General features: G+C 40.3%; 2 protein-coding genes across 12 annotated transcripts in view; both read right to left on the reverse strand.

The window, feature by feature from the left end:
• The window catches only part of scrib (scribble planar cell polarity protein), a 71472-nt gene extending 58795 nt beyond the window's left edge, over positions 1-12677 (reverse strand). For all 3 annotated transcript variants that reach the window (XM_059326603.1, XM_059326604.1, XM_059326602.1), the window contains exon 1: positions 11656-12677. In XM_059326603.1, coding sequence (XP_059182586.1) covers positions 11656-11814 — 159 coding nt within the window. In that variant the 5' untranslated portion in view covers positions 11815-12677. The remainder of the gene's footprint in view (positions 1-11655) is intronic.
• Positions 12678-15151: 2474 nt separating this feature from the next.
• Positions 15152-24332, reverse strand: puf60b (poly-U binding splicing factor b). 9 transcript variants are annotated; one of them, XM_059326615.1, is made up of 12 exons: positions 24274-24323; positions 23629-23725; positions 23272-23367; positions 21857-21946; positions 21303-21353; positions 20054-20215; positions 19543-19635; positions 18100-18313; positions 17786-18018; positions 17037-17169; positions 15929-16176; positions 15152-15823 (listed from the first exon to the last, which is right to left on the reverse strand). In XM_059326615.1, exons 3-12 carry the CDS (start codon positions 23347-23349, stop codon positions 15524-15526), a joined length of 1602 nt encoding a protein of 533 aa, XP_059182598.1. In that variant the 5' UTR covers positions 23350-23367; positions 23629-23725; positions 24274-24323; the 3' UTR covers positions 15152-15523. The 9 variants fall into 9 exon arrangements, with proteins under 9 accessions (XP_059182598.1, XP_059182599.1, XP_059182601.1 ...); XM_059326616.1 differs by lacking the exon at positions 24274-24323 and adding an exon at positions 24215-24231; XM_059326618.1 differs by lacking the exon at positions 23629-23725 and having other exon boundaries at positions 17828-18018; positions 24274-24332.
• Positions 24333-25430: the final 1098 nt, after the last annotated feature.

Consider the following 25430-nt stretch of genomic DNA (forward strand, 5'->3'; position numbering starts at 1 on the left):
GTCACGTGCTGTAGTGCAAACACGGCTATGCTGGGTTAATTACACAGAGCACACTAAGCCTTGCACTTTTTCCCAAATGTTTCATACTTAACCAAAACCATTATTAAGAGAAAGTACGGGCAAAGTTGTTTAAATGCCACTTATCACATCACGTAACATGAACTTCTGTCCATTATAGTCTTTAACTAAAAAAAAAGATTCATCTGTAAAGTCAAAATACTTTCTTGTATTTAGGCTCTTGGAGTCTAAATATGGTTTTCTGAACTCTTGCACAACAGTGATGGAAGACATATTATTAGAAAGCTGCCTGGTGGGAATATAAAGGAAAGAGAATGGACACAAAGAGTTGCATTGTGAGTTTCGTCAATTTCTCGAGTTAAAATAACTGGCCTTTTACAATAAACAATGCCCTAACTATTAACACTTGCTGAATCACTCATCAGATTCGACTGCGCTGTTGTGACTATGTTAACTGACTTCAAAGCACAGACATCAACACAAGAAAAAGCAAAGGAACGGGTTAAGTGCTGAGACCAAAATATATTCACTGGAGGAAAAAAAAAGAGAAAGAAAAAAATGGTGTGTAAAAAGGAAAATATAGCCATTCTAGCTGCACTCGAGATGAAAAGATGAGCTTGGGGCCTACTTACAAATTCACTGATGTGCACACACATGCACATGCTGCCATCTCCTATTCTACAGACCTGTTACTGCTGTTTGTTATTCATTGCTGGCATGAACATGACACATACATGCGTGCGTGCTGCTTTGTTGTCTCCAAAGTACCCTGCTGTGCTTTCTATTGACCACTCTCTCTATTCTCTCGGTCGTACACACAAACATTGGCCCATCAGCACCTCTATTAGGAGCCTGAAACTGGACATGTGGCACAACACACACATTCAACCTACGTTATATTGTGTTTGCTCAATAACCAATTAACCAACCATGACCATGACAGTCTATCATTGTTTCATTCAAAAGCCCTCACATCTGAGAAAAGATGCTCCAAAATCAGAACTAAAGCCTATTTCCACACAGGTGGCCCTGTCTGGCCCCCTTACAGTTTTACTACAATACACTGGCCTGAAGACTGTCTCATACAGCAATTCACATGGAGCCACAATATTTTCTCTGGGGGGGGGTTTTCGCAGCTGTGTTGCTTGGGGAAATAGTTCCATATTTCATGAATATCTGTCAGATATGACAGGGCTGTAGGAAATGGCTGAATTATTTTATGCAATATTGAGGTCACATTCATCTCTTTGGAACTGGATTGCTTTATTTCAATTGGCTTTACTTCAATTTAAATGTGTGTGTTTGGATGGCGAGCATTTCACTTCTGGAAACTGCTGAGAAACCTCCTTATTGTCAATATACCTAGGGAAGCCATACATCCTGAATGCTCTAGGTCTCTAGTTTGTGGTTGTAAAGTTTCATGAAGCTGTGATTATCCTAGAGTTCACAGGACATTTTATACAGCAAGGTCAAGTTTAGTTTACTACAATGAAATGGCTACTATGGGGAATAACATAATCACACATGAATAAAGTTGGCCTCACTGAATCCATAAGAGTGTTAACTTATCAGACAAACCAAATGTATGCAATTTCAAGAGTGTTTAGGAACCCCAGTATAAAGAAATATTCAAATACAACAGTTTAAAATTATTTCTACTGCATGGGAAAAACTTTGGTTTGCTGAAAACATGCAGGTTGAGGCCACAACCATGCAAATATAGGGTATGTCGGGTAGGGGAGACTTGTAGGTACCCATAGAGCCCATTTTCATTCAGGGATCTTGATGTCAGTGGACCCCTTTGAAAATGGCCATGTCAGGTTCCCTCACTAAAAATGTTTTAACCAGCAGCTTTAAAACTAAGCCCACTGCAGCCTCTGAAAGAAAAACATACACAATGGTCTGCTAAAATTGCATTAGAGTTAAACAAGACATATGGAAATTACATCGAAAATTAAAATATCTTCACACTACATTTAAAATGTACATGCTTTCATTCATTTTCGATTAATTAATGCTCCTTGACCAAATAGTTTGACATTGGAGATATAAGACAAAGAAAAATATGAGAAAAGCTAAATAAAACCCTGAGAAATCAAACAAGTATCAGTGGATTTATCTGCATACTGTAAAACACTGGTGATTAGTAGAAGCATTACAGCTCAGGACACACCTTAAGCAGAATCCAGCACTTGCAGCAAGAAGACATCATAAACAAATACAACATGGCAGTTTCCTGGCACATAAAGACAACATGCTTCTATAACAAGCAGGGATTCTAGCTGATGGTAGGCTGAATCAATAGTGTGATCAATATGGAGGAGAACTAGACAACACAGCAATTTAGATAAGTTGTAAATGATTATTCACTCAATGATAACTTCACTGATAATGAAATTTAAAACACTGAGCTCTGCAATACGGCCCTGTTTTTGCATAGTACACCTATTTGTATTTTATCTGTCAGCAGGTAAATACTCTACATCCTGATATTGAAACCCAAATTTGATTTAGAAATTGTGTGTGTGTGTGTGTGTGTGTGTGTGTGTGTGTGTGTGTGTGTGTGTGTGTGTGTGCATGTGAAGAAAGTATGGTCTACTGCACTCTCACAAAAGCTTTCAACACAACCACAAGAAGGCTCTCGGTATCACTGCATATTATACATTTTCACCAATTAGTTCCTGGTCAAGATGGATAAAAATTAGCTGTGCACGTTCAAAACACAAACCTATAACTTTCAACATGCTTTGGATTGTGTAGGCTGATTTATTGCTAATTTGATGCAATTTAACCAAAGTTATGGTGATTGGAAGCAGATAGACAGAAGTTCTCAGTGCAAGACAAAACATTCCTATTCAGAAATGCACCACATAGTAGTTTACAGACAATCATCAATCAAAAATTGCAGGGTTGGGAGAAAATATTCCCCAAATGGAACCAAATGTTTGCACTCTGGAGCCCTGTAGATGACAGGCAGTGAGATAGTGACTCAAAGTGAAGAGTTTTCAAGTGGTGTAGACACTGTCATTGTAGTAGTAAACACTGCTGCAGCCACAAGTGTGTTACTGTACTCCTTTATCATGACTCTTGAGCCCTTGTGCTTAACATTCTTCAAGGGTTGGTGCCACATCTTGTAAGATTACAGGAAAACAAGGTGCTCTACATTAGTTATCATGAACTCTATCAGTCAGAGACATTGTAAGCTTCTGAGTGTGTTTATGGGAGAGAGGGAAAGGCAGGGAACGAAAAAGAAACACTGCTGAAAAAGGAGGGGGGCACCGGGGAAAACCACAATAAAACATAAGCCGATTTTTCTCAAACCTCCTGTTTCTTTTTTATGCCTGGTCTTAAAGTTCCCTCTACAAAACAAGGTCCAGAGTAAAGATGGTCTCACAAAAACAGGGCATTCCATGGCTCACTTGATTATTCCCACTTCCTGCTCACGGAGACGCTCCCAACAAAAAAGATCAACAAGAAAAACACAAGCGTCCACAAGTCAGACTGGCTTAGGCCTAGACGCTGACTGAGTGCCCAAGATGCCCCACAGAAAAAGAAAAACAAACCAGGGCTTACGTGCGTCCTCAGGCAGCTCTGCCACAGGGCAGTCATTCTGAACTGGCCACCTGTTTCAAAACACATGTAAAAGCAGAGCAGCTCTGTTGTGGTAGCTGTTGTACAGATGATGTGGTTGCTAATCAGTGAAATATCAATCCTACTGAATTAAAACAGTATTTGTGTAAAGTGGTAGAATGCAGCTTCTTCCTCTAAATCTAGCAAGTATCTTGGATGGAGATAACAGAGCTGAAGGTGTCGAAAGCCACAGGTACAGAAAGTACACAGAGACTGAGGATGTAAGCCCTATCAGGTTTCAGAGCGAAAGATAGAGGCCTTCAATGACTGTGTGTGGCCAGCAGATAAAGGGCAGCGTTTGTTTGTGGTTGGTTTTAATGCCACCCTGGGTGACCTTTTCCCCCACAGGGACATCAGCACCCTGACAGATTAGCCTCAATGGGACCATTTGTGTGACTGCGAGTGCAGTTCCTGATATCCTGTATGATCAAAAGGTTCAGAAACAGCAGCATATCCCAAAGAAATGTCACTGCTGAATTTAACCACCCCAAAACATGTGACCATCTACAGCAACATCTTTTGGAGTCCTATTGAAAAACACATGAATGCAACAGACTACACAGATTACTGAACCAGAATAAAAATCTGGTACAATATCACCTCAAACAGTACTGTTAAAAGGACAGGAAATAACCAACTAATACTAGGAGATTACAACTGATAACTCTGTCTGTGTTTACCAAGCCTTATTGACAGCCAGCAAATCTTAGTGTTTTTCTCACATTTACTCAGAAAAAGTATATAGTATAGTGTGTTTATGTGTCTGTGTCATATATATATATATATATATATATATATATATATATATATATATATATATATATATATATATATATAGTTTTATTTGGAGAGTTTGGGACTGTTGGTCAGATGAAAACACTTTGGCCTTGTATTGAGGAAATCTAATTATTCATTGATTGTTATTAACCATCCATCTACATTGTTGTTTAAGCTCTAAAATTATGGGACTTAAGTCAAATCTTATTATGCTCAACTTTTTTGCTGCTTAGCTCCCACAGAATAATTAAGGTAATGTATTAAATGGCCAATAGCCACTGTCCTTTCTAACACAAGTTCCCAAAAATAAAGTTGTGGCTTTACATTTGACTTTATGTGTATTCATATTAAGGATTTATGTGTGCCACACCTTGCTCCTGGATACAGCCAGGCCTGTCCTTAACCTCTGAGGTTTCCAAACACTGGGTGCTGAAAGGATGAAATCAACACATAAATACAGTGGGACAAAATGAGAGAGAAAATGGCGTCACCTTGCACATCTTGTCTGTGTGTACTTAGTGCCTGTTGCCAACAGAGCTCCTGTCCTATCACACTGCTCCAGCAGGGCATGCAGCACAGCTACAGACTCTCCCCTATCGCAAACAGCTGCCACAACCACCACAGCCATCAATTATTCACCAGGGCTTTGCCTCCTTGTTTACCTTTGAGGCTGGCGACCAAGGCCAGAGTGCATGGGAGAGTGGTGAGTAACAGCAGCGTGAGTGTACAGAGCAGCATTAGGTCCAAATCACGCTGCTGAAAGAAAAGCAGGGAATCAATGGACTAATGTCATGTGATATGTGAAGAGGAAATGCTTCTGTGCTGAAAGTCAACAGGATCACACAGGGTTGAACCAATAACATTATAATAACGGGAGCTGTAAAGCACGGTTTCTCTACCTAAAGTAGGCTCACAACTAGGGACGTTCCCAACAACTAATTTCCCCGACATATAAAGACAAAAAAAGTCGAGTAGTCCAAAAGTAAGAAAACACTCATCTGAAAGTGTTAATCTGTGAATAAGAGCCATTTGAAATAGTTATTTATTTTTTTAATAACCATGTTGTTTTAAAAATGTAGGTGAAATCAAAATATCCTCAGTGTTTGTGGGCTGTCACCAAATTATTTAAGCGCCTCACAACTTGGTGTGTGGCGTAGTAGTTGATAAAATATCAAGCGGGGGCTGTGGTATTAGAAAGACCATGGTAGGTAAATTAGTGTCAGTGTGCTGCTGGTCAATCCAGCAGAACAGGAGAGAACCAGACTGACTGCTGAACCCAGCTGCTACTTTGGAAAGAGAGGGTGGTGGCAGGCAGCAGCCGGGTAAACGCCAATAAATTAGCTTTAGTCCAAAATCCCCAAAGGCATTCAATTCCCAGTGATATGAAAATGACACTTGTGCATCTGGAATCAAATTATTTGGCATTTAGTTTTCGGTAATCAATTACCAAAACTGTTGCTAATTTATTGTAGGTGGGATCCATCAATCAGAAATTAAATTATTTCGGCAAATGCATTTCAGGGGCACTGACACTGAAGAATAAAGGCAGTAGGTCCACATGCACCAAACCATTCCTAATGCGCAAGTTTACATAAAAAAAACGAGCAGTGGCTGTCCCTATGCATGCCTTATAGCAGCAATGTGTTTTGCACGGGAGGCTTGACATAACCCCTTTAACATTGCTGCCATTGCCCAGGAAGAACACATGACTTCTCAAAGTGAAAGGGAGGGAATCAGGGAGGATGTGTATGTGCCTGTCAGACAGAACAAAGCAGAAGATCCATCTACACCGTGCAGAGGTCTCTAGGGGACTGGCGCTTTGCTCTGTGACCACTTCTGTTGCTGCTTCTTTCCCACCTGACACTGTATGTTAGCCCAGACTCTGGTGTTCATGGATGGATGGACGGCCTCAACATCAAATGCCCCAGAGGACCGGGGATCAGTAGAGCTCAGCTCAGCTCCCTGATCACTTCCTCTAGTGGAGGTGCCAGGGCTCCCCCTCCTCCTGTTAATCCATCTCCGGAATGAAATACACCCCCACTACTACTACTACATAATCACTCACTCTCGCACACACACACACACACCTCCCATTACCCCTCTGTCCCACCAGATTGGGGGGAGGGAGGCAGGCAGGATGTGAGACCAGCTGGTCATCAGCTCAGACAAAGAAACCTGCTGAATGTGCTCTCGCATCAAAAAGAAACTCAGATCTCTCACATTGCTGTTTCTTCATGGCCTCACCAGCTCTGGATCAGTTTTCAGGCCCAGCCCGATCCTTTAAAGGGGGAGGTCTGATTGCAAAAGTTTCTGTTTGTGTACTTCTGTTTTTTTTTTCACGAACACAGTCCTCTACAACCACGGTGGGGGTAAGGGCAATTATAGCCACAAACTGCGGAAATCTTACAGTTTGGCCTAAGACATGACAACAAAACAGCCACATGACAAATAATACCTTGGCTGTATTTACACTTTTTGTGAAATTGCACCCGTAGCTTCAACATGCTTACCAAAGCCAGAAAGAGGAGAGCAGAAGAGTGAGAAAGAGCTGCATCATAGGAACGATGTGGCTTTACCGCAAAGAGGCCAGTGGCAGGTGTAATTTATCTTTGGTCCTAGCCTAGTTCAGCCAGTCACTGGGGAAAAACAAACCAGGGCTCTCCTTTGGAGTTAACTGGAAACTCAGGGAGGGGAGACCAACTACAGAACTTACAAGTACACTGTAAGGACACAGTGTGAAAAAGTAGATGTCCTAGATTTCTAACCCAAGCTACCATCAGTATGAACCAAACTTTCGGCTTTAAAGCTCAGCTAGGCCACATTTATGCATTTATTGGAATTATATAGCAGGCGGGTGGAGCTGCATTCATTCTTAATTAGACTGAGCCATTTTTCTTTTTTGAGATAATAATAAAGACTTGTATAACAAAAACACATAAAATAAAGCACTTTACTATTCAAGCTTGGGTAAATAATGGTAGACCAATTCACATTCAGCAAGAGCTGAGTGAAGGGCCTTAATTTGGGTTTCTCTTGACCCGAGGCTGAACATACACTGGGGACTCAAGAGAAAAGCACTCAGATTTTTATCAGGGCATTTATGTGCTCGAAAAGAGACCCAAACGGCAGAAAAGCTGATCCCAGAGGAAGCATACACTGAGACGCACTGGCGTGTATGAAGGGGGGGTCGCAACTGAGGTGCTGAGGGGCATTTTCACGGCCGGGTGAAGCCCTAATCTTCCCTTTAGCCACAGATCTGTTAGCACACACACGGAGAGGGCACTGGTGACAGCTGAGGATTAAAAAGATTGCATGGTCATCCTTCCTATTTATCATGCACGTATACTTCCTCTTTATCCAAACAACAAAATATCTACACATCTCATTTTCCCTTCTCAGGCAAAACCTGGTCTCCAATTAATAGCATATATTTAAGGACAGGGAAGGAACAATTAGTCATTTAAATTTAAATTACTTGCTGATGGCAGATATAGATTTCCTCACAGCGCTGTCTTTGGATGCAGCAGTTTAAATGTTTCTGTTTCAGGTGTTGAGGCAGGAAATCAGTACTGTAACATATCGAGTTTACCTGGAAGGTCCTATTAGGTAATAATACTGGGAGCAACATGCGTAAAACCTGTTTTGCAGAGTCTGATGGGGACACACCCATCAAGGATTTGTTCCCTATTTCAACAATGGAAAAGCCAAGACAAGAACAAGTAAATATACTCAGTCATGTACATGTGTTGGAGCTTTTTGGGGGGGCTGCTGCTTACTGCACCTGCAGCCTGCCTGGTTTTTTCAAAAAGGGAACTCCTTGTGCTTTTCAGCAGGTGAAACTGACCTACAACAAATCTTAAAAGTGATCATTTGGGCTGATATGCTTGCAGATTTAATGTAGGCCTGGTCAAGGGCAATGCAGCGCACACAAGAAACACAAAGAGCCATGACACTGGATATGAGGCGGAAAGGGGGGGCAATTGGACTTGTGAATAGACTTCTTTGTAACCTGTCATGGGACTTGAGAATGGCTAAAAAGATAATTCCCTCTTCCTCAACATGATCTTTGAGGCAAGGCTACTTTGTCAAAGCCGCAAAAGAGAAATTTAGATTACCTTAGTGCATACTGAAAACCCAGAACAAGTATAGGGAAATATATGAAGTGGGGCATGTACTTTTACCTACCCTATCACCAGCAATTCTTCAATAACTGACAGAAAAAAACTTGAGCAACCATAAGCATTACCCGTAAGCCAACTTATATAAATTGATAAAAAAAAAGAATTGATTAATGTTCTATTTTTTCTGGTGTTTCAAAGATCAACTACATGAAACTTTACAAATTAAATGTCCCAATAGCAAAACAAAGAACCCATTGCAGACTATCTGAGATTAGATTTTATGCAATGAGAAAACAGAGCTGCGACGCAGCATTAAGGGCTAAGGATGTATGGGCATGAGGGAAATTCCTGACCAGCTGCCTACTTAAGAGGTTTCTCTAAACTCATTCCATACAGATAAGTCATACTTAATGCTACTATTTCATGTAGTATAATCACTGCCTGGACATGATCTCGCCCTTAAATCAGACAAAAACAGAAACATTCTGAAATGTATTTTTTTTTACAACCTAAAATGTTCTTGATGTGGCAAATGGAGACATCATTACCACAGAGAGCATAATCTAAGATTGGTGGGCTGTGCGGTGGGGGTGAGTCACAGCAAACTTAAGAAACTGTCAGGACGTCTAAATCTCCATCTGTTCACTATGTTAAACCCCTACCAGTACGATCTAGACCTCTCCACCCCAGCAGCACCACACTACCACTGCACATCACAATTGATTTATTGTTTATTATCAATTTAAAACGCATCACCATTGCCCTGTGTTTAAAACATCTTAATAGCTTTATCGATTATGTCATTGCGTAAAATGTTCCTGTACACATAAATTCACCTGACTTAAAGTAGCCCTGCTTGACTGGCCTATAAGCTTGTGACTTGTGTCTCTGGACCGTTTGCAGCCCCATCCTTTAAAAGAAGTGAGTGTGTGAAGGTGTCACCTCTGAGCTCTTTATTCTCAGTTGATGCCATATGTTGTACAAGCTGGTGAAGCCAAATAGCATGCCACAATTCATCCATACTGGACTCCTTCACAGACAAATGAGACGAACTGATGAGCAAAAGGGACTCGGGATGTTAGACTGACATCTAAAAATAGACTGACAAGTAAGTCCAGACTCATCTATGATTTGAACACACAGTGACAGGAAGAAGGGGCACACAGATGCATAAAGGCATTCAGACCCTTACTCACTCATGAGCTCATTATGGTAATGCCGTTCATCCTACAGTCAGTGGCCTTGTTTCCCAACCCTGTATAGGCCTGACCTCTCACACTGCTCCCTCACTGAAGCCCCACTGACTCCGAGGACCAGAGAGGGCCCATATGCTTTGTGTCTGCACGCTAGTATGCATTCACCGCGGCCACACGAGACATTCTGTCACCACGCATTTATGTCTACTGGTTAAAGCCAGCACCACACAGAGAGACTGTCGGTTAGCTGTCTGCGCAGGAATATTTTGGTGTATCTGTCACTCAGTATTTCAAGGGCTATGCACCAGGTACACTGTGAATATCTGACAGGTATGAACTAAGTGGAGGAAACACAGGTTAGCCTCATTCATCAGGCAAAGTAGGTCTAATTTTTTGTGCCAAGAAAAAGGCCCCAACTACACTGAAGACAAGTTAAATATTCAGCAGCTACTATATGTGTGTCTTCATGAGTAGCTCTCTGTCCATCTGTGCCAGAACAGTGAAGGCAAGAGCCAATATTGTGTCCCCTGAGTAGTTATGCACAAGGCCATGTTTTATCAAACTAACTCAGAGATGGCTGATCTAAAATTAGTACTTGTACGAGTAAAAAACATCACATGTCAAAGCAAAGGGATTGTTCACAACACAAATGCTTCATTGCTGGAATAAGTTATATTGTTTATGATTCCCATAAGGAAATAGGCAACCTGTCAACATGGCCTCTGTTGACCTTGACTTGTTAACAGTCTTCATTAGCGAACGTGCCACTTGCCCCTTTCACCACAAAGCCAAAGCCATGAAACGTGCTGACAATGTCTACGACTGACCAGTCTATTCACACGAACCCCCTGCTCCATCACAATCACAGCCAGGGCCTTGTCCTAATAATGAACAATGCCTTGAACTGAATAAAACAAGGAGAAAGTCAACCAAGCAATCGCTGTGTTCTACGGCTCTGCAGAGCTGTACAGAAAATAAACCAACAACAATTTTGCTCCCCTTAAAATAAACTCTATGGCCATGCAAAAGGAACTTTTGTCATATTTCAAATAGTGGGTGTGTGGGTGGGGACTGTGCTGCAATTCATTCCATGCATGTCTTCCCACACTGCATCCAATTCAACTGGCCAGTGATGCCATTACTACAGGCAACATGTTGTGTGCCAGCTGTTTTGGCCAGGGTTAGTCTCTGAACATGCAGCTTATCCACCCTGCAGCCAGAGAACCATTGGCACTCCTGGACTGGCTAAGACATCCCATCCAACTGGTCCATTTACCCTCAAACACGTTAACAGTGTTTTTGGAAATACACTGCCATGCGAAAATAAACTGCATTACCTAACTTAACATCCTGACTCAAGTTTGGGGGTGAGTGTGTCATTGTTAGACAGTGCTGAAATGCTGTTATCCACTTATAGATTTGTGCAAAACAAAAGAAACGTACTGTATCTGCTGTCTGTAGGTAATGCAGCTACAGAACTGCAGGCAGAATGGCCAAACCCTTTACTAATGAAGCAAGGGAGGAGGTACCTTTCCTATGAAGGAAGTACCTGAGCAGGTGATATCATGCAAGCTATTTCACCCGGAGTAACCTTTGCTTTTCAAATATTTAGATTAAACACCAATTACATGCAATTGTGTAGTGCTGCAGGGTGAATTGTACATGGTTTTAACCAGGAAACTAAGCACATAGAACCCACATATAGCCACTTTAGTAAGGGGAATAACACACATTGCTAAATATGTTACTGCAGTGTTAACATATTTAAAATTGCAGTTGCATCATATCTGGTTAAGTGCACGGTCCTATACGTGGCCCTGTGGTAGTGTCAATGAAAAATTGTGGCCCCCTCCAGCATTTAACTTGCCCATCCCTGACAGAGGACAAATTATCGGTGTGTTAACCCTGCATACCTTTGGTAGCTCTTTGAGTTGGTTGGCATCGAGAAGTAGCTCTTCCAGGCTGCGACTGTAGCGGAATACCTCATCGGGGACAGTCTGTAAGTTGCAATGTCGCTTGTCCACCGACTCGACGTGGCGGTTGCAGCGCCACAGGGGGATACACTTCAGCATGTCCGGCCGCCGTGGGGGATTTGGTTGCCGGTGCTACTGAAATCTCCGCATCGGAGGGTGAAGGTCGGCGGGAGAGAGGATATTTAGAGGGGAGTGGGCTCACCCAATGTCAAAACACTCACTGTGTTCCCACGACGATCCCGAACAGGAGGCCGAAATCCACTTAAGAGACACAAAAATAATCCCTTCGATCTGTTAGCGATATTCCCAGTTTCAGTTCAGCTGTGTTCAAGGATGATCAGGTTAGCCCTCGAGTCATCCACCCGCGGAATTACAATTAACATAAACAAAAAAATAAAAACTCCCGCTTGACTCAAGTGCTTCCTCACTTCTTGCACTCACTTCTCCACAGAGACGGGACTAGCTTGTTTTGCTACCGCCACATCCCGATATGAGACCGACGCTTCTTCTAGCTGAAAAAACATGCCAACCACCCAGCTATGCATACACGGCGCTCCGAGTATCCCAGTCATGAGTGGTGGCTGCTAATTCAACCACTTGACTTGGGTAACAAGTAGATAACTACCACAAAATAGCAACCATATGACACGAAGCGAGTCAGCAGAGATTAACCCGAGTATGGCTGCGCAAGGATGTGCTCGTCCTCACCGGCTGTGTTGTTAGCAGCAGGCTAGCTACCGTTAGCTTCCAACGGCTACTAGCTGAACGTCTTTGTGCCTTACTGCCGTTAGCGAACTAACACTAAAATAACTAACGTTTCGGAAAAAACCTCCTCAATGTGTGACGTAGAAACATCCCATCAGACGCCAAAGAAACTGCCAAGTGACTTGTTTAAATGCGACGTAGGTAAAATGCCAGCAGCGAGAGCATGAGCTTCAGCCGCGCATCCCTCCGCTTGTTGAGCCGAGGCAGGCCGGGTAGTCGTGTGGGGGGCTGGGCTTAGTGTGAGCCGGAGCAGAGGCCACACGGTACCAGCAGTTACCTGGAGCAGTGCGCTGCTTTACAGCGCCATCTAGCGCCGGGTAACAATTAGCTTAAACAGCTAAAGCTTTTAAAATCACATACATGTCAATGAGGAAAAGATAAGACAAGATATAACTTTATGAGTATCGGAAGAAGTACTCAGACCGCCTACTTTCACCCCTAATTTCACTGCCACTTTAACATGTTTGCACTACTAGTTTTTTTAGTTTGGTCTTGGTTGTTTGTTTGTTTGTTTTATAGTATTTATATATTTTCTTATCTTTATTCTATTTCATTTTAATTATTTTATTTGTATTACCTTAAACTGTCTTTACTCTGTACTTGTGCTGCTGCAACACCTGAATTTCCTCCATGGAGGCATCAATAAAGGAAGATCTTATCTTATCTTATCTTATCTTACTTAAATAAAAGTACTAATACCACCCTGTGAGATTACTCCACTACAAGTAAAAGTCCTGCATTTGAAACTAGTAAAAGTACAAAAGTATCAGCATCAAAATGTACTTAAAGTATCAAAGTACTCCTTATGCAGAATGGCCCCACTCAGATTGATAAATATACCCCAAATATATTATTGTTGCATTTATGTAAGCAGCGTTTTACTGTTGTCAAGCGAGGGCTCATTTTAACTATTTAATATACCGTTAAGTGATTTAATTTATAAAAATGAGTGATAATTTGAAATGTATCATGTTTTTCATATTAAATCTTGACCTGAAAAGTATCAAAAGCTGGCAGCTAAATGTAGTGGAGTAAAAGGTACAATACTTGCCTCTAAAATTTAGCAGAGTAGAAGTATAAAGTTACATAAAATTGGAAATACTCAAGTAAAGTACAAGTACCTCAAATTTCAACTTAAGTACAGTAATGAAGTTGAGTACATGTACTTAGTTACATTCCACCACTGAATTTCAACAATCCCGAAGGAAATTCTTGTGCCAAGTTGCTTCAAAAATAATAAAGTAACAAGTTACAATAAAAGTAAAATAAGAATAGCATAACACCAGATAATCAGATAAGTGAATATAAATATAAAGTGTCGTAGTAGTAAGATTAATTGCACATAAGTAGTAATATTGTACATTTAGAAGTAATATTGAACATGGTAGTGAACACCCTATAGCACATAATATCAGACATTACATTAAACATATGTGCATGATCGTGACTATAGTATTACTTAAAATTATGTTATCATGCATAGAAAAGTATTATTAAGGTGAGACACTACAAGCAAAAACATAACTTTTTCATGCACTGGTCAGTTTTTAGATTTTGCTTCCATTTCATGTCTTCTTTCAAACTTTTTTCCTATTTCTGGCTGTACATTTCTCCTACTCACCAGAATTGAGGCATTACTTACTGCCTCATTTGTAAATCTAAATTTGAAAAAAATCTGAAAACTTCAATCAACTGAGGAAGTTCCATAGGGAGGTCTATTAGTTAATAACCTTTTTCATCAAATTACATGGAATTTTACAGTACATTTCTCTCATAATTATTCATTTATAATATTCTGAGCAAGACATTTCCACTGCAGTAGCACTTAAATACACAAAAGCATCCATTTTCATTCCCATCTATATTCTGAAGGTTTATACCTGGGAGTTTATTCGTATTTTGTTCAAAACCTTATTTATATAGTGTGTTATTACTAAAAACATGCAGAAAATTGGCAGTTTTTTGTTTGTTTATGTAGTCATTAAAAAAAAAAAGATCCAAAATCCCAGCTTTAAAAATTGAATCTGGCTTTATCCAGTATTCAGATATAAGTTCTGGAAATGTATGCAAATTAGCACATATTCAGTAAGATGCATCCTATTCAACCTAGATTTTGATTGAAAATCCAAGCCCTATTTGCCCTTAAAAACACATTTAAATCCAGTTTTCAAGGATTTCCATCACCTATACAAACCCCTATAATATAACTGCAGAGATGCAGGGCTAAAAAAATATTCTGCAAAGTTGTGCATTCTCCTCTAAGTGCAATAATAATTTATCTCCCACAAAAAATAACCCTATTGTCACAAGTGAAAGCTTAAAAAATTGTGGAACTTTCTTATAATGTATGTCAGTGATTGCATTATGATGTACATTTTAACACTGATGACTGAAACACAAGCAAGATGCTCTTTGTGATAAATAAAAATCATCAGCAAAGTAAAAACTCTTCTCAAGTCTGAAGGGTTATTTTACAGTTTGATAAATTATTCACCCACTGTACAAACAACTAAAGCAGTGGCATTTGAGAATATTAGAAATATTACATTATACATCAAATTTTTGAAGTTTTGACTGAATAAAATGCTATGCTCCACAACTAGAACACAGATGTCTGTGTATAAATACATTAAATTTAAGGATATAATAAAAAAAAAGAAATGCATCACACTTCTTGCGGACAAAACAATAATCTTTAATTGTAGAAACAAAGTGTTGACATGTCCCGGCAATTTCACAAAAGAAAAAGGAACATAGAGCTAAAGCAGGAAACCGTAAATTTGTTACAAGATTGGATTACAAAAGTCAAACTTGCACCAAAAAAGGAGTCTTCACAGATACCAAAGCAAAAAATCTTGACACGTAAATATTTTAATGAATCCTTCCCCAGTTTAACATTAATAAACAGCATTTTTTTAAAAAAAGAAATAAAAACATAATTACAAGTTTCAGAGGCCTTCATCTCTAGCTGCAGTGACCGTGACTGAAATGGGTTTGGGTGAGAGGGTATAGGGATGGGTGCTGGTGAACCATTTCAGACACTCTACGCAGAGAGGTCACTGCTGTTGAAACGGTCTTGGTCATACACCTCTGCGACAACTTTTCGACCTCCGAACCAGCGGTCATTGAGGGCCTGGATGGCTTTGTTCATCTCGGAGGCCATGGAAAACTCTACAAAAATTTTGACAATTATATCTGCATCTTCTTCTTCCCCTTGCTTTTCCTGGTAGATGATGACTCGGTTGACGGAGCCGAACTTCCCGCACTCTTCCGTCACCTCACCCTCCAGGTCGTCGTCGATGTCCTCTGGTCCCACCATATTTCGAAGTACCATCACCGTGGACTTTGAGAGAAACATGGCAAGAATTTAGCAAGTAAAAATCATTGTGATAATTAAGAAAAGACTAAATAATAGCGTCAATTTCTTTAACTTTTCCCCAAAGCGTACCTCTGATTTCCTAAGCAGCTTCTGCATCACCATATGTCTGGCGCTGCTGCCTGAGATGCTCATGTGCTCTTGGTCACTCAACATCTCCTGCCCCGTACCATCCTGCAGCATCTCCTCTTTCTCTTCTTTCCTCTCCTGCTGGCCAGAGCCACCAGCTTGATTAGACAGGACTGGCGGTGATGAGAGCACAGGGTTCACCAGACCGACCTGGGGAAGCACTGGTATGGGAGGACGCACCGGAGTCACACCTTTTAGGGAAAGTCAGACAGGCAAACAGACAGACACAAACACTTTAAAAAGACACAAGAAAAAACATCGTAAAACATTTACAAAGCACGCTAATTTGACCTGATAATCAAGCAGCAGCTTCAAGTTAAATTGAATATTGATCCCGTTGGTGATCAACTTGGTACCATTACAGTGGGCCAAATCCATCATGCAAGATTTCATCTCTGTCGATTTGCCAACTGAGAAAACCAAATGATGGATTTTTGTTGGCTGACCTGGAAGTTAGCATTGCTGTGGGGTCTATTGATAATTGAACTATGGGATTTTTGCATTGGATTTTGGATCAGTGGAGAAAATAAGTTCTGTGGCAAACACACATTTCTGATGCTTACACATTTTGTTCAGTGGGATCATTTTCACAAATGAATGACAACAGAGGTAAAAAGAAAAACGCTAACGTTATGCTAAAACTAACTACTCCACGGCTGCATGACTTTATTACCGCTAAAATTCAGACGATCTCCAACAAGCTAAACAACGTTTTGACAAGTTAGTGTAATACATCTTTAAAACTAAACTAAAATCTACAGGAGTATTTAAGGGCACTGAAAAACACAACTAGAGGCTGTAAGGTGGACTAGTGAGAGAATGCACTTATACAACGACAGTTATACAACTATCTGGTAATTCATCTAAAGAAAATATAAAAAATGATTGACAAGTATTGCAAAACAAAAGGAAGCAGTTCAGACCTTGAAAAAGAAGCAAAAGTTTTAAAACAACAGATTAAGTTGTGCTGCATGCAAAGCAATGCAAGAGCGATTTAAAAATTAAAGATTAGATTAATCAAACTCTTGGTTTTATAAAAATGAGCACTCACTCATGTCTTGGTACACACCTGTGATGACCCCTGGTGCCTGGGCCGCCATAACAGCCTGAGGTATTCCCATTTGCTGACCGAGAAGCTGGGGCGCGGCTAACGCCCCCAGGACTGATGCGCCAGCTACAGCCTCCTTAAGAGAGGGGGGCCGAAGACATTAGGTAAGGGAAACACACAGAGCACAGCACAAGGCAGCACAGTCAACGATCACACAGCATGGCACAGAGTGAGCTCAGCCTTAACTCTTTAGTGAGAATCAAGGTCACCAACATTAATTCAGTACATAATTACTAACAAAATGACTTTAGCAAGTCATAAATACACAGCAGTGATGTTAAGAAACTTTTCAATCATAACACATTCTAAAAAGGAAAGAACTGTCTGGTTAATCACTCTTACTGTTCACACTGAAAAAATGCTGTTAATGTGTTTGTGCTAACTAAGAGAGAAGACTCTTAGCTTACACACCCAATCAGTGAATGGGAGGAGCTTTTATCACGCATGTTACAATGTATACAATACAAAAAGGAAATTAATCTCAGATTCTGTTTTGCACACATTAAACTGGATGGAAGCCCAGAATGTCTCATATTTCAGGGCTGTTAAACTGACACTATGTCAGGGCGACCTCTGTTTAAATGTGATCCCTACAAAACTGGCCTTCTCCCAGTCACCTCATTAAAAAAATTCTATGCCCATATTATCTGTGCTTTTGGTGTCAATTCTAGCTAGATCTGGGTTATATTTACCTGGAAGGCCATTAAATCCCTTTGGAAGGGATTCATACTTGCCTGGGCCGTTATCTTAGCGGTGGCTGCCGCTGCGGCCACAGCTGCAGCAGGCGGCAGACCACCAGGGGTCGTGGGGGTCAGTAGGGGCATGGGCGGTGTCACTGCCTTGCCCACCCGTAGGTACTGACCCCCCAGGTCAAAGAGGTTCATAGAAGACACAGCGTCCAGGGCTGACTGAGGCTTTTCATACTCTGTAAGTGAATAAAATAGTAGTAAATAGCGGAGCAATGGCAACACAAAGAGCACGAGCGAAAGAGGGCCCTCCAGCTCACCAATGAAGCCAAAGCCTCTGTGTCGCCCTGTGGTGGGGTCTCTGGCTAACGTGCATGACTTGATCCTTCCGAAGGCCTCAAACACACTCTTGATGTCATCATCTGACAGGTCAGGGTGGACTGACGCCACGTAGATCCGATTAAAGGCGCGCGCCTCCTCTGCCAGCTGGTCAATGATGGGTTGCGCCTGACCGATGTTACTTGGCCGCCCAACCTATAGCACAGATCATACCAGCAGGGCTACTGAGTAAGGGGTTTTTAGTACCAACCGAGAACGCTCTACCGCAAACCTCTGAATCCCTGCAGTGCTAACTTTCGAGAGCCGCCTAGTTCAGTCTAAGCTATCCTTCTCTTACAATCATGACACCATGCAATTCTGGCAATTAATCTCTGGTTATGCATTGGTGCATGTCCATTACTACTCTCCTTAAAAAGGATCTGATAAAAGTGGTTCAGAGATCTGAAAAAGCATTTATTGTCTGTATTTCTATAATTTTTATACTGGTCATAAGGTCCACAATACTCAGAACTTGACCATAACACTATTCTGCAGATAATATTTAAAATAATTTAAGATCTGTGTAGATCATTTGCATTTTTTAAATCTCAAATTCCAAAACAGCATGACTGCCAAACAAATGGGGTCTCTTAGGGATGATCCATCAGGTGAACATTAATTTAATCTCTGTACTAACACTAAGATTTTTGAGGAGTTATGTAAAACAGACATTTTCAGCTCTCATTACACAGGTTAAAAAATAAAACTTGCTAAATGTAGTACTGGTTATGACTTCTTTTACATTACAAATACAAAACTAGTTTGTAAATAACGGCAGAGCTAACAAACTGGCGCGCTTTTCAAAAAAAAGCTCCACCAGCTCCACCAGTCACACTGTGTGGCAGTGTGACTGGCGGAGCTGGTGGCGACACCGACAGGAGAACGGCGCAATGTTTCATGCTACTGCTTCGCACCCTGACAGCTTCCTCTCCCTATGTCAGACGATTATCTAAGTTCGACTGGGATCTGTACTACAGATGGGGCGGCCAAGCAACACCAACCAGGCGCAGCCCATCATCAGCACACCTTGGACACAGAGCGACGCCACGCGCCGCTGGGCATCCTACTGGAACTGGTCACTAAAATAGCTTGATGACATCATGGAAGCATAACACACATACACACATACAGACAGTACACTAAACATTCATCCAGACATACACACGCACCTGGAAATCAACGGACAGACAAGCAAAGAGAGAGAGGAATGAGTCACATACGAGTAATTTTAGTCATTCAAGTACCACAAAAGCAGTAAATAACCAATTTGAGCGAGTATCATAAATGCCACCAAAAATCTATACAAAAGGGAGATATGAGATTGTTCCCCTTTGTCCATGTGTACCTATGACCTCGAGAGGTACTCATATCTCCAGACAACGTACCTTAATGTTTCGCCCCCCCAGCATGACTGAGTTCATCTGCTCCAGAGCCAGCTGAGCAGCCTCTGGCACATCGTACTCCACAAAGGCAAACCCCTGTACAAAAAGATAACATATGCAGACATTGAGGAGGTGTTCAGCTTTAGGGGTGGGGGCGACACATGCTGTATCTTTTAGCACCTGGAAAATGTTGGGGGCTGGGTGTTTACTTCGAAAAGTTATTTTAGCATTTGATTTATATTCGATTTGTCTGCAGGGCAGACAATAATACTCTGGGTAGCCCTTGCATGGCCCGGATCCTGTACTCAAGGTAATTTGGCTATTAATAGTGATATTAGTTTAAGTTCATATCACCCAGCACTAGTGCTTCCTGCATGTCTACCTTGACTACAATGGATTTGATGACACAAAACAATGCAGCATGTGTCCGGCCTATCGTTTGTAATCCTCAGCATTTCAAATCAAGGAGAATAATCAGAATTTGCACAATTTTTAACATGAAAATGTCACTGACCTTGTGTTTCATTGTAACAGAATCCCAAGACATGTCAATGCTCTTGATTGGGCCGAAGGGGGCAAAGGCCTGTCTGATGGTGTCCTCACCAAGTTCATAGTATATGGAGCCCACATACACCCGACACATGATGGCTAGGGCACGTTGCCGCTGAGCTGCCACCTGCCAACCAGGGAAACAACACATGATAAGCATTAGAGAGTAAGAGAAAGGAAGACAAACACACACGCACACACACACACACACACACTAATAATAATAAATGTGTATTTTCTACTGTGCTTGCTTTCCCCCAAAATAGTTAAGAGGCCAATTCCAAGTTAGGGGGTCTGGACAGGTAAATAGGGTAATAATGGAATACTGTAATCAATGGACAGAACTTTGTGATAAAACTACTAACATGTATAACAGTAATAAAATATTGATGTCACCAATTACAATATGACCTCTATTCTGTTACTATTGAACAGACATATGGAGAAAAACACACTGAAGTGATTGACATGCACAGCCCTCACAAATATTTGGCTTCAGTAACTGACCTGTAGTCCAGGGATGCAAGTAAGGTAACAAAAGTAATCGTGGAGTTCAAACGAAATCCATACAAAGTCTTGATGAAAGCATTTCAAACTTTCTTCTCAAGTCTAAGGGGAGGGATGGTTTAACAACCGAAAGTTGCTGTGCTGTTTACTGATGCCTTTAAGTCAGTCTGCTTCTGTTATCTCATTCTATTACCAACAAAGTATAACATGTGCCTAATTCATGACATGATGGAAAGTTGACTTTGTCACTGACAGAAAAACTTGACTTTGAGATGGCCAAAAAGATCCCTGTTCCAGCAGTTCTCTCATTTTGGTCCATTAAAGGGATTGCTATCCCTCTTTCGTCCCATGCCAAGAACTTTCTGTTTTTAATGCATATTTTTCAAAGAGAAGTGACTTTTCTCACATTTATTAACCCTATAAAAAGCCCATTAACAGTCAAAGAGCTTTGGTTATCTTCTTTAAAAATACTAATGAAAATCGTCTTGTGACTCAAGAAAGCAAGTTACAAATGCTTCAACGATCTCAAAGTATTACTGACATGGGTGCAGGTACACTAGCAGTAGAAAGCCATGTTTTCTTACAAAATATGCATTCTGTGGTTAGTTAAAGTGGCAGGGAATGTTGCCAAAGCAACCAGTAAAAGAAGGGTAACAGTCCTTTTCCATTGGTAATGCGCACAGAAAAAAACGTAATAATCTATTGACCGATTGTAAAGGTGAGAGAGGATCTCCAAAGCCCATTGTCACTGCTGCCATCTGAAAGACAGTAAAGATGAAAAAAGTGCTGAAAAGTAGGTTAGATATCCCTTAGCTTTGTTTTTTTCAAAAATGTCATTGCTTTGCTAGATAGACAAAAGTGGTTAGGCTAACACCATATGCAGAACCTCCCTCTAAACAACATACAGTTTGGGGAGTTGCCTCCCCCAACTAAATCACAAATTACCACACAGCAATTAACATAAACAAGTCCCCTTTAAAAGTTAAGTTTAACATAATAATCAATGCCTTCTTGACGATCTTCTCCATCTGAAAAAAAGCAGAGGCAAAAGCAAGGGCACATGGTCTACACGTAGTCTTTTCTCATAGCGGGGGGAGAAGAGAGCAAGACTTCCAAGAAACAAACCGACTTCTGAGTCAAGAAATGTCTGAATTACTGATGTAGGAAAACGCTAAGATATTCTGTCTAGAATCAAGACTCACAGACAACACACGCATTACAATTTTCTTGGCAGAGTACCAAAACATTTTACACATCTCACCTGCAGGTTGGTGAGCTGTTGTTGCTGATGGGCGATGGTCTGCTTCACCAACACACTCTTAATGCTTTGTTCCATGGCATACTTCTTTGCCTGGAAAATGAAAAATGTCATTACATTCAAGTCTGTTGTATGAACGAACATTTGTTAAAACTAGGGGTGTCTCTTCGATTTGCCTTTCCATTTATCGGTCATGGTATCAAGAGTAATTATCAGTGCCATACTTTTTTAGGAATCTAAGGCCATGGGCTCAAATAATGTATCTTAAAAGTAATGTATAATTAAACTCATTAGTCAAGGGACAGAAGTCTTCAATACAAAAACCAAAAAGAAGAGCCACAAGATGGCAGAAGGGTACTTTACAACAACAGCTTGAGTTTCATCACGTATAAAAAGCCACTAGATCCTGGTGAACTTCCAGGGAAGAGAAAATGTTGCCACACCGGTATTATCAGTTAAGCAGCAGGATTTTCCCTAGTTGTAATAATGTTACTAAGACTAAATATTGACAAATACTACATCAGTACATTTAGCTTTCTCTAGCTGCAATCTTTTTCGAAACAAGAAACAAATACACTCTCATCCAGTACAAAAGGAAGATTATTATCCAACAATTAAATGAGGGCTTACCTTATATGTCAGACATTTGAAAGTTAACAAATAAAGCAAACAACAACAATAGTAATAATAAAATAATAATCTTAAAAAAAGAAAACTCTGCTTTTCAAAGGGTTCCTATATTGTTAAATCCATGTCATAATATCTCTATTTGAACATTAAGTAAAATATAAGACATGATGCACATGTAAAAATTAGTAGTAAGGAAGTTCCAATAGTTCATGTGAATGCAGAGAACCTTCCTGTAGTGTGTGTCTTGCACATGTATACAAATAAAAAAGCTGACTAAAGACCCAGTTACACAGAAACCAGTCTCCTAAAATGTACGCCTGTATTTACATAATAACTAAAAGATACATATAGACAAGGGATGGGCAACTGGAGGCCCGGGGACCGCATACGGCACGCACCCTCACTTGAAGTGGCCCTCAGTACAACTATATTCATTTGGAGCATGAAATCTTAAAAGTGCAGTGTAGAAATGCACAAAATGACTTCTTGCAATTAATGTTGGTCTGCTGTTCTTGTACTAAAAAAAGAAATCACAGTGAGTGGTTATTTTTTATTTGCTTCAAACCTTTTGTATTCCTATTTATACTGTTATACATGCATTTGAGCATGAAATATGTTAAGTTACTGCACTGCAAACATATTTCAAATTGCAGTTTCATCATATCTGGTTAAGTGCACGGTCCTATATATGACCCTGTGGTAGTGTCGATGAAAAATTGTGGCCCTCTGCAGCATTTAAGTTGCCCTTCCCTGATATAGACAGATACTGCATGTTCGGGGGTTCCTACCCTCTGAAGTGCCTCCTGCTGCTCTGGAGTGAGAGGCGGCAGGCCGAGCTTGGAGCCTGTGCCCTGTCCATTCTCCATCGTCAGAGCTTCACCTCCCTGCAATTTAGAAAATTCAATTTATGAACAAAAACGATTTTTTTTTTTTTTTTTTTTAAATGGAGAAAGAGTTTGGAGTATTTGAACACCTGCCTGAATGAACATTCATATCTACATTGTCCCATTAAGAAAATGCCTGCATTGCAATCTAAAAAAAAAAAGTCACATCACCTCACACAGCACAGGTTATTATTAAATATGCTAGTATATACAGGACATACACCCGGATTTAAACCAGGTGGGACCGGACGAGCTTCTTACCTACGCACCCTGCTAATCGCTGGCTCCACCAGACTGAGGCAGGAAAGCCCCCAAGGGGAAGAGGACTGACGGGGAAGCTTTAACAATTCAACAAATTCTAGGGGAAATAAGAAATGCCTTCAGACTAGCAATAAGAGAATAAGGCAGCTAGCATTATTTTTTACATTGCAATCTTCACAAAGCCAGCCCGTCTTTCCTTAGGTTTTGGTCAGCTAACGTTAGCGTGATGCACATGAATGCTAATTATCATCCTACTACGTTAGCTAGGTAAAAAGCAACAAACCTTAGCCTAAGACTGGTTTGGCTATAACCAACATAGATAATTAATAGGACATATATTATCTATCTACACCCAAACGACAATAACTAAGTAGCTAAGTAATAATTATTACAAAAAACATCATATTATTAGCGAGGCCTGGTTTGGATTTAGCTTGCGTCTTTGTTGCTAGCAAGGAGCTAGCTCATACGTTAGGCTTTCATTACTATGGCGCGAAGCAAGCTGTATTCTTCCCAGTGGGAAATATTATCTATTCACGCTATATTTAGCACAAATATATTCCACCAAACATCGCTCATTACTTACGCGACCGCCACTGTAGCTGAAAAGGGTTAATTTGTTGCTTTATCAAGGAATTTATTTACCGCAGTCTCCGTAACCGCCATGAAGCACACCTTCTCGGAGAGGCCCACTCACACCCCAACGCTCGCGAGATCTTCACAGTTTCAATAGAAGGCATCGCGATAGCAGAACTCTCGCGAGTTTGTGGACGTGGTTTTGCCTTTCTTCAATCGAGGATTAAATATCGTCATCCTGTTAAATAATCGCCTAACTCATTTTTTCAAGTTTTAGGAAACACAAATAACTTCACCAAAGGTGTAACATATTTATTGATCATTTCACTCAAAAAGAATGTAAAAAAGGATGGCTATTGGCATAGTAATAACACTGTGTGTAAATTATGTAATTTAAGACTTAAGATATAAATGACTTAGGCAATTGTGACTTCAAAGTGTCATTAATGTTCTTGACACATCCTATGTCATGCCTATGACACACTCATGTCACTCTTATGTAGACACCTTAGAGTAAAGTGTTACCAATATTATTGTCAACAATAAAACACTGATAAACTTAATTGATAACTAAACAATCTCCCTCTAGCTCCTCTTTGCTGGGTTCTTATCTGATGCCTATGAATGTGGCAAATTGTCAAATAAGTGATGATCTTAAAGGGGTAAAATCACATGATCTGATCAACTGAGGATGTAGGTGATTTTACCATAGGTGGCCGGCGTCATGAGGAGATGATTTAGGCAACAAAAAAAAAACCAATTTTGACAAAAAATGACTTGGGCGATTATTTTAACAGAGTAAAACTATATTAAAGCTAGCTTGGATACATTTGTTTGAACATTGATTAATGTACATTGTCCCTTTTCAAATAAATACATGCTATTACTATAATAATAATAATAATAATAATAATAATAATAATAATAATAATATTACTTTTGATCTTAGTAGCCTCTCACCTGCAGTTGCCCCCGGCATATATGAAGGTCTGAATGTATGCATTTTGTACTTGTTTTTATTGTCAAAATGCAATGATATGATGTGCATTTTTTTAAAGAACAAAAAATAATCCTTCATTAATATTCCTATTAGAAACTGAAATGTATTATATTTTTTCTAGATAAAATGACAAAAAAAAGTTTTTCTTTCCTACAATTATTAATTTTTATTAAAGGGATTTCCAATCAAGGTTACAGCTACACTGGGCTACATGGTGCAATACTTT

This window comes from Centropristis striata, chromosome 23 (assembly GCF_030273125.1).
Source record: "Centropristis striata isolate RG_2023a ecotype Rhode Island chromosome 23, C.striata_1.0, whole genome shotgun sequence".
Taxonomy (NCBI): domain Eukaryota; kingdom Metazoa; phylum Chordata; class Actinopteri; order Perciformes; family Serranidae; genus Centropristis; species Centropristis striata.

What these genes read in the sequence shown, in the direction of transcription:
- puf60b (XM_059326613.1), bottom strand. Translation starts at nt 24,294, where the DNA reads ATGGCGGTTACGGAGACTGCG. An exon ending in GGGATTTAATGGCCTTCCAG is followed by an intron (nt 17,170 to 17,785) that starts GTAAATATAACC and finishes CCCTCTCTTAAG; the next exon opens with GAGGCTGTAGCTGGCGCATC. An exon ending in AGGTGTGTACCAAGACATGA is followed by an intron (nt 16,177 to 17,036) that starts GTGAGTGCTCAT and finishes TTTCCCTAAAAG; the next exon opens with GTGTGACTCCGGTGCGTCCT.